The 12,772-nt window shown below is 53.7% G+C and overlaps 4 protein-coding genes across 4 annotated transcripts; 2 read left to right on the top strand and 2 right to left on the bottom strand.

Moving 5' to 3' along the window:
* Window positions 1-625: 625 nt before the first annotated feature.
* BDP55DRAFT_629106 (peptidase family S58) lies at window positions 626-1,792 on the bottom strand (the record flags this gene model as incomplete). The annotated part of the gene is made up of 1 exon (XM_060571981.1): window positions 626-1,792. The coding sequence occupies one exon, from the start codon at window positions 1,790-1,792 to the stop codon at window positions 626-628; it is 1,167 nt and encodes a 388-aa protein (XP_060432821.1).
* Window positions 1,793-2,741: 949 nt separating this feature from the next.
* On the top strand, window positions 2,742-4,353 carry BDP55DRAFT_546285 (iron-containing alcohol dehydrogenase; the record flags this gene model as incomplete). Its single annotated transcript, XM_060568637.1, has 3 exons — window positions 2,742-2,771; window positions 2,826-3,861; window positions 3,923-4,353. 3 exons carry the CDS (start codon window positions 2,742-2,744, stop codon window positions 4,351-4,353), a joined length of 1,497 nt encoding a protein of 498 aa, XP_060432820.1.
* Window positions 4,354-4,491: 138 nt separating this feature from the next.
* On the bottom strand, window positions 4,492-5,589 carry BDP55DRAFT_725940 (alkylated DNA repair protein AlkB; the record flags this gene model as incomplete). Its single annotated transcript, XM_060579070.1, has 2 exons — window positions 4,492-5,255; window positions 5,316-5,589. The coding sequence occupies 2 exons, from the start codon at window positions 5,587-5,589 to the stop codon at window positions 4,492-4,494; spliced, it is 1,038 nt and encodes a 345-aa protein (XP_060432819.1).
* Window positions 5,590-6,450: 861 nt separating this feature from the next.
* BDP55DRAFT_629103 (kinase-like domain-containing protein) lies at window positions 6,451-7,624 on the top strand (the record flags this gene model as incomplete). Its single annotated transcript, XM_060571980.1, has 3 exons — window positions 6,451-6,487; window positions 6,604-7,279; window positions 7,342-7,624. The coding sequence occupies 3 exons, from the start codon at window positions 6,451-6,453 to the stop codon at window positions 7,622-7,624; spliced, it is 996 nt and encodes a 331-aa protein (XP_060432818.1).
* Window positions 7,625-12,772: the final 5,148 nt, after the last annotated feature.

Raw genomic sequence — 12,772 nt, 5'->3', positions numbered from 1 at the left:
TGGTAGTGGTCCATCCGAATCCTCAGAGCGGGAATTGCGCGTGGTTGCCAGGAAGGCTGTCAATCGAGCCACCAAGACCGCGTAAGTTAAATTTCGAAAAAGAAATTTTCTCCATTTTTCCCAGGCCAATATCAAGATATAGTACTGCTCTTTTCCAGAGACTCAACGTTTTCATACTTCTTCTCGGCAAGCTCAAGATCGTCCAGCGCCCCTTGAGTGTGAACAACACCCCGAGATCTGGAGAGCCCATTGGGAGGAGCTCAGAGATGCCGTCATAGAGATCTATGATTTAGCTGACAGAATGCTCGAGCTGGCCTTACAAGTCGAGAAGCACGTCTCTACAGCAACGCATGAGGCACTCATAATTCATACCAATGTCGTTCGTCGGGGCATAAGCGATCTTGTTCCTCAACAGCTGCACGATGATTTAGTCGACAAGGGCAAAGATATGGCCAAGTCCGACTAGGCATTTCATGACGAGAAAGTCAGGTACAGCCGACGGAGCTGGGGTACAATCACTCCAAGCAAGACGGACACGAAATTTGGATGGTAGAAAGGGCATTGTCGGTCACCTAAGTGACCCAGGAAGTGTGCAATAGATTCATTGGCTAGATAAATCAAAGTCTCACGAGTCATATTCATACTTTTGCATAAGCTCCTTCAATCGATCCAAAGGCAGCTCCTCAACCGTGTGTCCCAAGAAACCCTTCAAAGTCTCAGCCGAGCACAAGGCGTTGTAAATGCTCTCCTCCGTCGCATCCGCCGCAGCTTCCAAAAGCCCATTGATGCTCGTGTCGTCAATCGACTCAACCTTGAGCGCCTTGGCCTTGAATGGATCCACCTCTGCCCCCTCCGTTGTCATCGTCTGCACAGGAACATGATTGCCCGTAGAGAATGCGAGGAAGATGTCGCCCGAAGGGTTGTGTCCGTAGCCACCGACCCTCGCCAATCCAACGGTAGCCCTCTTGGCGAGCCTCTGACACTGTATGGGTGTCAGGGGCGCGTCGGTGGCAATGGTGACGATGATGGAGCCGTCCTTCTTGTCTTTGTGCGCCATGATCTCGGCCAGCGTGTCCTTCTTCTCCTTTGCGAGGGTGCGGCCGACGGGGAAGCCGCCGATGCGCAGGTGGGCTGCCCTGCCGTAGTTGGCCTGCACAAGCGCGGCGACGGTGTAGCTCTTTGTGTTGCCCTCGCTGTCGATCCCCGGGACGACGCGGGACGAGGATCCGGTACCGCCTTTGAACCAGTGGCAGATCATGCCCGTGCCGCCGCCCGTGTTGCCCTCGGGGACCGGGTCGTCCGTCACCGAATCGATTCCCTTGACGACGTGTGCGGATGTGACGGCCAACTTGGAGATGTCGTTGAGGAACCCATCAAAGGTCTCACCGACGACGGGGAGTAGAAACCACTCGATTTCTCCCTTGTCGTTGGAGTAATGCTTGATGGCGTACTCGTAGATGCCGCGGTATGCGTCGCCCACCGAGAAGGAGTTGGTCAGCACGATGGGGCTGGCGAGGAGGCCGGTCTCCTCGATCCAGTGGGATCCCGTCAGCTCTCCGGAGCCGTTGAAGCGGAAGATGCCGGCGTAGCAGGCTTCCTTGAACCATTCACGGCGGGGGAGGATGACTGTTACGCCGGTATTGACGCCCTCTTCTGTGCGGATACTTTGCGTTGAGGCGAGGACGCCGGGAACATCGGTGATGGAGTTCTTGGGTCCCGCCGGCCATCTTCCGAGGTCGAGTTTGGGGAGAACATCGCGGATGCGGCCGCGGGGAGTTGATTGTGTGGCCATGTTGATGAAGTTGGCTGAGTTGCTTTAGACAGGAGGTTTGAAATGGGAAGTCAGACAACTCTGTCCTTCAGTATTTGATTAAGAGTTGCTATCGCAGCCTTTATACATCTTCGCAAATGCATCACGGTCAGCAAATGTAAGTGGCGTGTCGCAATGTTGTAAACGTTTGAGTTCTTTTTTTTTTTTTCTCTACCCCGATGAAGGATCAAATGGCAACCACCAATTGACTCAGGCCGCATCAGCATGAGAGGATATCATCGTGGACCCATTGACCAATTGCAACGTCGAACGAAGTCCGAACCAGAGCTTTTGCGAATGCCTGGAGATCGCGCGTGGTTTCACTTCCTTCGGCCAGCTTCTTTGGGCAGGTGGATTTGGCAGAAGTGGTGCCGCTACCTTACGGTGGACGTACTCCGCTTACGTTGCGCAGTCAGCGCGGGCTAACTAACCGCGTGGACTCGCTCTTCTGACGTTTGATGCTGACGATATGTAAAACCCTCATCGCGCCCTTGAAAAGGTAGCCTAGAACCAGGCTTCTTACCTACCTTAGATAAGCCCTGTTCGAGACGGACTAGAGGTAAGGTAAAAAATAATACGGACGGGAGAGGGAAATAATCAGGTACATGTACCTCGGCAAACGGGCCCCACACAGATCGCTCGGCCGGCAAGTGGAGTCCGAATGCGGGGAAGCTGCTCCAACCCCCGGAGTGACCATCATTACCAAGCTCCCTACCAAGTCTGAGATGCCCTGTGCGGAGGAGGTGCGGGACATTGTTCCCGACATCGCTTTCTCCCGTCTCACCTAGCATTGCAGCTTCACCACACACCTTCTCTCCTGTCCTCTCAGACCTTACGTGTAGTAAAGCGTCCTATCAGCCGTCATCTTGTAGAACATCCGGTGCAAACCAATCAATATATTGACCGCTAATATATACTCTCAAATTTGACCATGACGCCCTCACTCCGCGTCATCCCTAACGTAAGAACTCCCCCGTCCCTCCCAAGATAGATCCCTCACTCACAAGGTCAACAGGCGGCGTCTCGTGCCGTATCCCTTCTGAGGACAATCCAGGCACATCCTCCCTCATGCCCATGCCACACCAACCCTGGCCATCACCACCACCACAACCCTTTGCACTTCACGCCGAGGCCCCTCCGGTCGAGCAGCAACCGCGGCTATGCCACCCCCGTAGACAGCCCGCAGAAGGAGTACGCCTTTGAGATGGCCGCCTCATCCATCCGCTTCGGTCCCGGTTCCACACAGGAAGTTGGCATGGACTTTGCCAATATGGGCGCCAAGCGCGTGGCCGTCGTCACGGACCCCGTCGTCGACGGCCTCTTCGCCATGCAGCAGGTCCGCGAGGCCCTCGACCGCGAGGGCATCAACTACAAGGTCTACAACCAGACCCGCGTGGAGCCCAAGGACAGCAGCATCCGCGAGGCCATTGACTGGGCCCGTCCCTTCTCGCCCGACGCCTTCCTCGCCGTCGGTGGCGGCTCCGTCATCGACACTGCCAAGCTGATGAACCTGTACTCGTGCTACCCCGAGGCTCCCTTCCTCGACTTCGTCAACGCGCCCCTCGGCAACGGCCGGCCCGTGGACAAGGCCTTGAAGCCGCTGATTGCCGTGCCCACCACCGCGGGAACCGGCTCCGAGACCACGGGCACCGCCATCTTCGACCTGGTTTCCAAGCGCGCCAAGACGGGCGTCGCTCACCGCAACCTGAAGCCCACTCTCGGAATCTGTGACCCGCTCAACACCCGCACGATGCCCTCGGCCGTGAAAGCCGCCTCGGGGCTTGACGTGCTGTGTCACTCCCTGGAATCGTGGACGGCGATCCCCTACCATGAGCGTGTGCCCCGGCCCAAGAACCCCATCTTGAGACCCGCATACCAAGGCGCCAACCCCATCAGCGACGTCTTCTCAATGCATGCGCTCAGAGCCACGGTGAAGTATCTGCCCCGTGCCGTCAAGAATCCCGACGACTTTGAGGCGCAAAGCGAGATGCTGCTCGCTGCGACGCTCGCCGGTGTTGGTTTCGGTAACGCCGGTGTCCATCTCTGCCACGGTATGTTTCTCAAAGCACAGTACTTTTGAACGAGTTTTCCCCCTAATGTGAGATAACATAGGCATGTCATACCCCATCTCGGGCCAGAACCCAGGCTACCAGCACGCAGGATACAAGGTCTCCTACCCCATCATTCCGCACGGCGTTTCCGTGGCCGTCACAGCGCCCGCCGTCTTCCGCTTCACGGGCGCCTCAAACCCGGAGCGTCATCTCCAGGCAGCCGAGGCCTTTGGCGTCGACGTCTCGCGCGTGCGCAAGGAGGACGCTGGAAAGGTTCTGGCCGACGCGCTGACCAAGTTCTTGGCGGACTTGGGCGACCAGCCTGCCGGTATCAAGGAGCTTGGTTTCGGTACGGAGCACCTGGACGACCTTGTCGAGGGAACGATTCCGCAGGCTAGAGTGTTGATGCTGGCGCCTGGTCTGGAGACGGAGTTGCAGAAGGAGAGGGAGCAGTTGAGGGGTTTGTTTGAGGCGTCTTTGGTGCACTCATGAAGTCTGGGACTGGTCAACCGTAGTGTACAGTGATTGGGGCCAGGATGTAATCATGGACAGAAAAGAGATTGAATAATCCAGGCAGTGAGCAATCACCTTTTGCATTGTTTTATCGTTTCGTGAATCGACGTTCTGGCATCAGTCCCTCATCTGTCTTACGTTGAGGTTGATCCTCTTGTTTTGCATCCAACCCTTCCACTCTTCGTACTTTCCATCCTGTGCCGGCCAATCAGCCAAGTAATCAGGGCAAGTGCCCTTCATAACCTTGGGCACACCGTGCCACGCGAAACGCGAGTCCTTGGTCATGTAAATGGCGTCGCCGGAGCGAATACGGAGGAGGAGGTACTCCTTCCCCGTAGCCCTTGCCTCTTCCGAAATCTTATCCGGCTCGTTCGGCGCAATCATGAAGAGGCCGTCGCACCCGAAGCTCAGGCTGACGAGTCCTTTGTCCGTCTCCTCGCTGACGTCGCGGTGCATCATCATCGTATCGCCTGGGGTATAGAAGTTGACGATGGCGGCCTGGGCCAGGGTCTCGGGAAAGATGGTCTCGAGAAATTTGGCAATGTCTGCTGGGAACTGGGGCGGGCGGTCTTCTGGATAAATGCGGTTCGTCCAGTCGTACTGTCCGCCCAGCGTGACCCAGTGAAGACGGCGCTCCATGACCTGCTTGATCGATAGGGGCTTGTGGACGGAGGGGTCCTTGGGGGTGAATATGGGCGTTGGCTCGGGCGGGTATGAGAAGAAGGATTCGGCGGATCCGTCTTGGGCCTCTGGATAGGGGAGGTCATAGTGGAGGTGAAGATTGGTTTGATGTGTTGGGACGCTGAGATCTCGATTGATCATCAATGAGAGCAGAGTCTTTTGCACTCCCGGAGGGACCAAGTCCGGTACAATGAGAAGACCTACAGTGACTTGGTTACATATTTTGCTACACATAGAAGTGAATCATTACGGGCAATTACCTGGCAGAAGTGGGTGGTATAAGATGGGAACTTCTTTGAGTGACGATGTGTCGACAGCATTCGAGCCCAGGTGTGCGAAGGCAGCGGCCAGCTGATCAACCGAAATTTTGCCAGCCTGTGAGAATTTTCCAGCTTGTTCCGGCGATCTTGGATCATCAAGAGAGTCTCCGTTTATGAGTTCTTTTTGGTCTGCTCTAGAGTAACCCTTCCACTGTGCCCGCATCGCCTCCGAGGGTTGCTCATGAGCGTCTAGCTCGACAATTTCAGCCGTCATGGTGGTGAGAGTGGATGGGTATCGAAGGTAGGTGAGAAATTCTTATGAGTAGTGTAAAAGGGAATGAATGTTATTGATTTTGACCCTCCATCAGTGAAAGATAAAAACAGGGCAATTTTTCTTCATGATTTTCTCTCTCGTCGCATCGTATGAAAATAATTGGTGACTCTGCGGTACAAAATCAGGAGTGAGCCGTCCGTGACCCCACCATCAGCAGTGACCTTATCGCTATCAGATAAATGATAAGCTCGTTATCGAGGGGGGGTTGTACGCGGGCAGCCCACCAATTACCAGGGGAGCCCAGGCCACCTACCACCTTCCGCAGACGCGACCCTGCCTTCCAGCGGCCTTGGTTGGGTGAGATCAGATCGCGCCTTGTTTTTCTTCATTGCTAGTAAACAACGACAACGGATTGCAATTTTAGCACCACAAAACATCGCCCAATCCGCCAAACGAGAAAACGCCCATCCCGCCTGGGCCTTTTGCGACCGACATCGACGACAACACTCCATGGAGATTATCCCCTTGTAACGGCCCTTCGATCCTCGACTTTGCTGCGTTTCCCCCCTCGTCCTTTTTTCTTGTGGTGCATCTTGTTGCCCCCCCTGACGACGACTACGTTCCTCCCTTTGGACTCTTTCCCGTCACTCTCTGCCCCAGAGAGACCCTCAGCTGTGCCCCTCCACACCCTGAGGTGACCGACCACACAACGAACCTGAGCCCACCCGAACAACAAAGGCCGCTCCGATCGTGACGACTTCCTTTAACACTCTTTGGACCACCCTACGATCGGACTCAATTAATTTACCTGTCTTATTCCCTGCGAACTGATCTCCCGGATAATTACGCAGCACTGCAACCATGGAGAACTACCAGAAGCTCGAGAAGATCGGTGAAGGTAAGCAAGCCGCAGACAACTCCATCCCCGGGCAGTCGACCCAGAATGGCATGACGCAACACCGGTCGGCTGTCACCTGTCACCAACCAATACTGACTTGACTCCTTCCTTCCTAGGTACCTACGGCGTCGTCTACAAGGCCCGAGACCTTCTCAATGGCGGTCGCATTGTGGCGCTGAAGAAGATTCGCTTGGAGGCCGAGGACGAGGGCGTTCCCTCCACCGCCATCCGCGAGATCTCCCTCCTCAAGGAGATGCGCGACCCCACCATTGTGCGCCTTTTCAACATTGTCCACGCCGACGGCCACAAGCTCTACCTCGTCTTCGAGTTTCTCGATCTCGATCTCAAGAAGTACATGGAGTCTCTTCCCGTCAACGATGGCGGTCGTGGCAAGGCCCTTCCCGAGGGCAGCTCCGAGTACCTTGGCCGTCTCGGCTTGGGCCAGAATGTCATTCAGAAGTTCATGTGGCAGCTTTGCGATGGCGTTCGCTACTGCCACTCTCACCGCATCCTCCACCGCGATCTCAAGCCCCAGAACCTGTTGATCGATAGAGACGGCAACCTGAAGCTGGCGGATTTCGGTCTCGCGCGCGCCTTCGGTGTCCCCCTGCGCACTTACACCCACGAGGTTGTCACCCTGTGGTATCGTGCCCCGGAGATTCTTCTCGGTGGACGCCAGTACTCCACCGGCGTGGACATGTGGTCCGTTGGCTGTATCTTTGCCGAGATGTGCACCCGCAAGCCTCTCTTCCCCGGTGACTCCGAGATTGACGAGATCTTCAAAATCTTCCGGTACGTGTTCCTGTCAAGCAGCCCCTGTTTCACCCTGTACAAGTCGCTAAACTCATCCACAGCTCGCTCGGCACGCCGACCGAGGATGTCTGGCCCGGTGTCACGTCTTACCCCGACTTCAAGAGCTCCTTCCCTAAGTGGATTCGCGACGAGTCTCTGCCGCTTTGCACGAACCTTGACGCGGATGGTCTTGAGCTTCTCGAGATGATGCTGGTGTACGACCCCGCTAGCCGCATCTCGGCCAAGGCCGCCTGCAACCACCCGTACTTTGAGTCCTACCCCGACCAGCACTCTGGCCAGACCATCAGAAGCGGTGGCCGCATCAACGGACACTACGGCAACTAGGAGTTCCCCGTAGTCCAGCGAGCGGTTCCGATGCAGCATCAGCGCTTCGGCCGCTTCTAATCATATCGCTTTCGGTCCTTGCATCATACCTTCATTACACAGGGCTCGGAAAGGGGTTTTTTTCGGGGGCCGACCTGGGGCAAACAGCAGACTCTATAATCAGTATCCTATCGGGGTTTCAGGATACTGCGAGAATATGCTTGTCTCCCTTTTGGTCATTGGAGGTTCACCTACACAAAAGCAGACTTTACCATTCTCTCCGCTGAAGGGGGCGGGACCATGCCCAACTATGCATCGGGCCATGTTGGTAAGAGGTAACTGGGGAATCGTGGGTAACCGGTTCGGCACTTGGCAGCTTGACACGTCTGCGGATGTAAGGATGCGCACACAGTCACACATGATGGGTTGTCAGGGCATTCAGATGTTGCGACAGGAAGAGATGATGTGTGCGTCTTGACACTCTGCGTTTTGGGTCAGCGGCACACTGCACATTGTGGGACGACAAATCATCGACGTAACCATCAACCGGTCGTCCAGTCCATGTGCCACCAGACAAATGGGGGTAGGCAGCCTTTCCCCCAGACATAACGAAAGAAAGAACAAGCAGAACAAAAACATCACCCAACACACACACACACACACACACACACACAAAGGAGGAAACTTGACTTCTCTAATTTCTTTTGTCGTAAACTTTAATGTACGGAGTAAGATGATGCATACGGTCGGTTTCGGTAGGGCAGGTTAATGGAACAAAAAGACTCGTTTGGCATTCTGCCTTTTCCCGCTGAAAACCATGTCACAAACGAGAATCGTGGTGTGTTCGGTGTCCTGTCCCAGGTACATCTGGGGGATCGTCGGATCTTTGAAGGAATGGATGCTTCCAGACTTGGGTCTGTAAGCCTCGCTGGCGCAGGGGCTATCTCCATGCTTTCCCATCGTCTCTTATCCGTCTTGTAGGGTTGGAAACGGCGACAAACCCTTGCTGTGTAAGCTCGAGGTCTAGAGCTCGAGGTGTTGAGACGAACCCTTCGTGCATGGAGCCTAGACCCTCCCCGTCTGGTGTCAGAGACTTGGGTTGTAGAGGATCAGTTCATCCGACCATGTAAGGTTTCAACTAGCCGTGTCCTTTTCCAAGGGAGGGACGTAGACATTATCCCCGCTAGCTTTTGACCTGCTTACACGCCTATCTTGCGGCGTTCGACACCCACACAGAAATCCAACGGCTTGCTGGCGAGACGGATACTCGATTCCCGCCCCTTTGACGCATCGAACGATTCTTGGGGAGGGTTCTTCTGCGTATGTAGGGCAGAGGTGGAGGAGTGTTCGAGACTGTGTTCTGTGACACGGGGAGATGGTGTGTCTAGCGTGGATTGGAGGTAGTTGGAATGTTGTGGCTGAAATGGAGGCAAAGGGGGGGGAGGGAGGTTCAGCTGGAGGAGATATTGGAAACGGCGTTTGATGGTTTCTCCCTTGCGAATTCAGACACTGCGATGGTGAGGGCTTCATGGGTGGACTTGTCTCGTGTGTTTGTCTGAGGTTTTTTGGGAGATGGATGCCTTGTCAGCGCTTCTTCCTCACTTGACCCCCCTTCCTTCCTGCCGTTTGGATAAGGAGAAGGGTGTGAAGAGATTCTGTATTGTTCAAGTCCAATATCTGAGGTACATTTATGTAGCGTGAGATGTGGATGGACCATTCGAGACGATACACTCGGTCATCGCGAACATGATTTCACAATAGTCGTATGGAATAACTCATTGTGGCTTGACGTTAAGGTAGCCATCAAACATATCACCCTCTACTCTTGACGAGGAAGAAGATTGAAACGAGACACCTCGTTCATGATTCCGCACACCGTCTTCTTTGTTGGCCCCGTCCGCGGAAACAATCCGTACAACCCAGGCATCCCTACGTGAAGTCATCATGGGCAAAATTCGACCACATCCGGCAACAACAAGAAGGTTTGGATATCTTCTATTTTCAGCCCCAAGATAGCCTTTCGTCAGCTCCCCTCTCTCTCTATTCCAAAAGAAACCATTCGAGCTTTCCCGCCCGGCACTTGAGGAAAGGGTTTAAACCTCTCTAATACAAGTCTCACCATGTGCCTGGCCCGAAACACGTGGTAAAATGGAAATCGTATCATTAAACCCCCATGTAGAAAAGAACCCTTGTGGTTTCGGAAAGATATGAGCCGACTAGCACGGTAATATGTTCGCGTGAGGAATAGGGAGGGGGGGTGCGTGGGAACAGCGTCATGGAGCCTTTTTTGGTCGTTTCTAGATACCTCTTCTTCTTCTTTGCCTTTAAGTTCCGTAGTTGACGTAGAGAAGAAAAGGCGAGAGGTGTGCAATGATGAAAAGCTCCTCGGAGAATGAACCATATGCGGCGATATTTTTGAGCATATCGTGAGGCGCACGAAAAACTGTTGAGCACGTGGAAAAAAGAAAATGTCATCGGGGAACCAAGGACAAACAACGGTGGCTTGTAAATTCCCACTTCGCCGACCAGAATCTACCTATCTTACTGACTGCCCTTGTTCTTTATGACTAGAATGAAGAGAAAAGGGAAAGAGAAGGGGTATACAGCTATAGACTATTCGTGTTCCTGACTCGGGAGGTGGCGCTATCCCGCGCGGCAGTCGTCGGAGGGGTTGCCTTTCCCGGCGAAAAACTGTCATCCACCTCGAATCGGGTGTCCACGGAGTTTTGCTCTCTCTTATTATTCTCTACCTACTCTACCGCAGGTGATGAGGGGGGCGTGGTTGTTCATCAATGGAGAGGACGTGACCGAATGAGGCTAGATGACATCCAACGTAGAAGCGCTAGAAGGATCTTTCGCGTAAAGGAAGGAAAACACCCAAGACATTTGAGTAAAGGAAAGAGAGGGGCAAAAACACGTTCAATAACAGAATAGCAGAAGATATTCGACAGGGACATGAAGAGCGGCGTAGGTATATCCTATGCCATGATTTGAAGACATCACCCAATATGAACTTTCCACCCCCCGTTGCCTCCCCACCGCGCAATCGAAGCACTTTCTCTGGCGTGGGTAAAGCTCATCGAAAGATTTGGCAGACTGAGCGGCGCGGGAGGTGTGCCACCCGTCCCCTCTCTCACGACGCCCTTTCTCCTAGCGCTAGAGCATCCACATGCTTCCTAGATGTATCGCCCTACGAAACGGCTTCCCCTTCTGAGAGAAATCAGCGAGAGTGGGGGGAGAAGAGAGATCTACATCGGATGCCGAGTGATTGTGTGTGTATTTCCAGCCATTTTACAAATCATGATAGCGGGGGGGACTGAGGCAAACGTTAGACGAGTGATGAAAACGCCCACGGACGATCGAAGAGCTACCAATTTCACACGTAAATCCATCAACCGGAAGGACGATCATCCTGTTTCCCGCCGCCTCCTTGAGCACTACCAAAAATTCACTATCCTAACCCTAGAAAATGCTCAATGATTCCAAGGCATTAGGTAGAGTAAGCTAGAATGTCACAATATCCACCCGCTCCTGTCCTTAGCCCCAACGAAACGGTTTCCTGACCCGGAATCCTCTCCGCCAAACCAAGACCCCCCTCCAAGGACCTAACAACAATCAGGAAAGAGACCAATCCGCTATTTGCAATTCCCGCCATTGACTTCCTCCAGACCAATGATAGACCACTAGATAAGATTCTCCCGAATAGGGAAGAAGAACAACAAGAAAACATGGGGCACTACTTTACGTTTGTTATTTTTTTTTTTGGCAAAGCATGGCCGATGAGTGATTATCTCCATCTTGGCAAGAAGGGCACGAAAGATATTCCCTTAACCGGCGAGCCAAACCGCGTGGTTTTTCTTCACCTGCCACTGACTGACTACAGCGCTGCTTGACCGTTTGTCTTAGTCGTGCCAGCCACTCGCAAGGCACAAGGCCGACGGGAGGAATGAGGAGGCGGCGGCGCACGGAGAAGGAGAAGATCGCTCCCCCGCATGCCTACGAGTCTCTCACTATTGTCATCGGCATCGGCATGGGCACCTTGCCGTCCGTCCCCCTCCTTCCCTGCCCTACTTCCTCTCCCCGCCTATCCGTACCCCGCCGAGCCTTCATTGCCCCTCCCCCGGACGGGACGAGCGGGATCTGATCACGCGTGCAGTTACCAAAAGTAATTAACGAGGTCCCTCCTATTCACCGAGTAATTTAACAGCCATCTTATCTGGGATCGACTAATCGCCGATGTTCAAGCGTGGAAAGAAGACGGGCATAGTATCTATGTATTTCCAAAACCAGGCAGACACACCGAAAGCCCCAAAAGTAACCCCTCAGAGATTAGAAATACCAAATTGTCAACAAGGGACAAAGATTGCTTACACAGAATCCGAAGCTATCGTCAAAAGCAGAAAATCGTTCAAGGAGCAAGCTTGTCACTAAGAAGGAAGATACGTAAGGCGGGAAGGTCAAGTGTGAGACGGGAAACAAGCACCACACCAATAACGTCAACGACGACGACGACAACACTGCTAGCACACATGTTCGAGAGGCCAGGGACGGGGGCTAGGCATACCCAAAAACAAAACAAAATCATCACTAAGAAGAAATGTCTCAAATGTCGTGACCATCCCCCATCCCTCATCGCCGCGCCGCCCCGGGGTTACATCTTTTCGTGTATATGGGATTGAATTCATGTACTCATGTACGCCATTGCCTACCTTACCTGATGTATGCTCACGTAAACCTGTAAGAGTATGCATATGCGGTACCTAGTCACCTAGCTTGCCTACTTTGAATACCGCAGGCAGCCTTTTCTCCCTTTCCAAATGGAGAAGCTCCCACAAACGATAGCTTCTCGAAACGCCGAATCTCTACGGACCGAGAGACGCTTCGCGCGGTATAGATAAAAGCGCCGAACAAACGCCTCGAAGTCGTAAGCAGTCTAGCCTCCCTGGCAAGAACCACTCACTCACTCACTCACACACACAAATCAGGAACCGCGGTAAAACGGGTGAAAAAGATCCGTGTCCGTGTTTACCTCTTTGCTCTTCTACCGCCATCATGTAAATCAATAGCTCCATGCCATTTCCGGCGATTATCCTCTCGCATATGTGCAAAAGGTTTAACCCCCCCCCCATGAGAGAATTGGGGTCTATCTCTTACCGGTCTGGTGTCGAA

The sequence above is a fragment of the Colletotrichum godetiae genome, assembly GCF_030913485.1.
Source record: "Colletotrichum godetiae strain CBS 193.32 chromosome Unknown BDP55scaffold_9, whole genome shotgun sequence".
Lineage (NCBI taxonomy): Eukaryota > Fungi > Ascomycota > Sordariomycetes > Glomerellales > Glomerellaceae > Colletotrichum > Colletotrichum godetiae.
The sequence above is the reverse complement of the archived record's forward strand: the minus strand, read 5'-3'. Positions and strand labels throughout refer to the sequence as shown.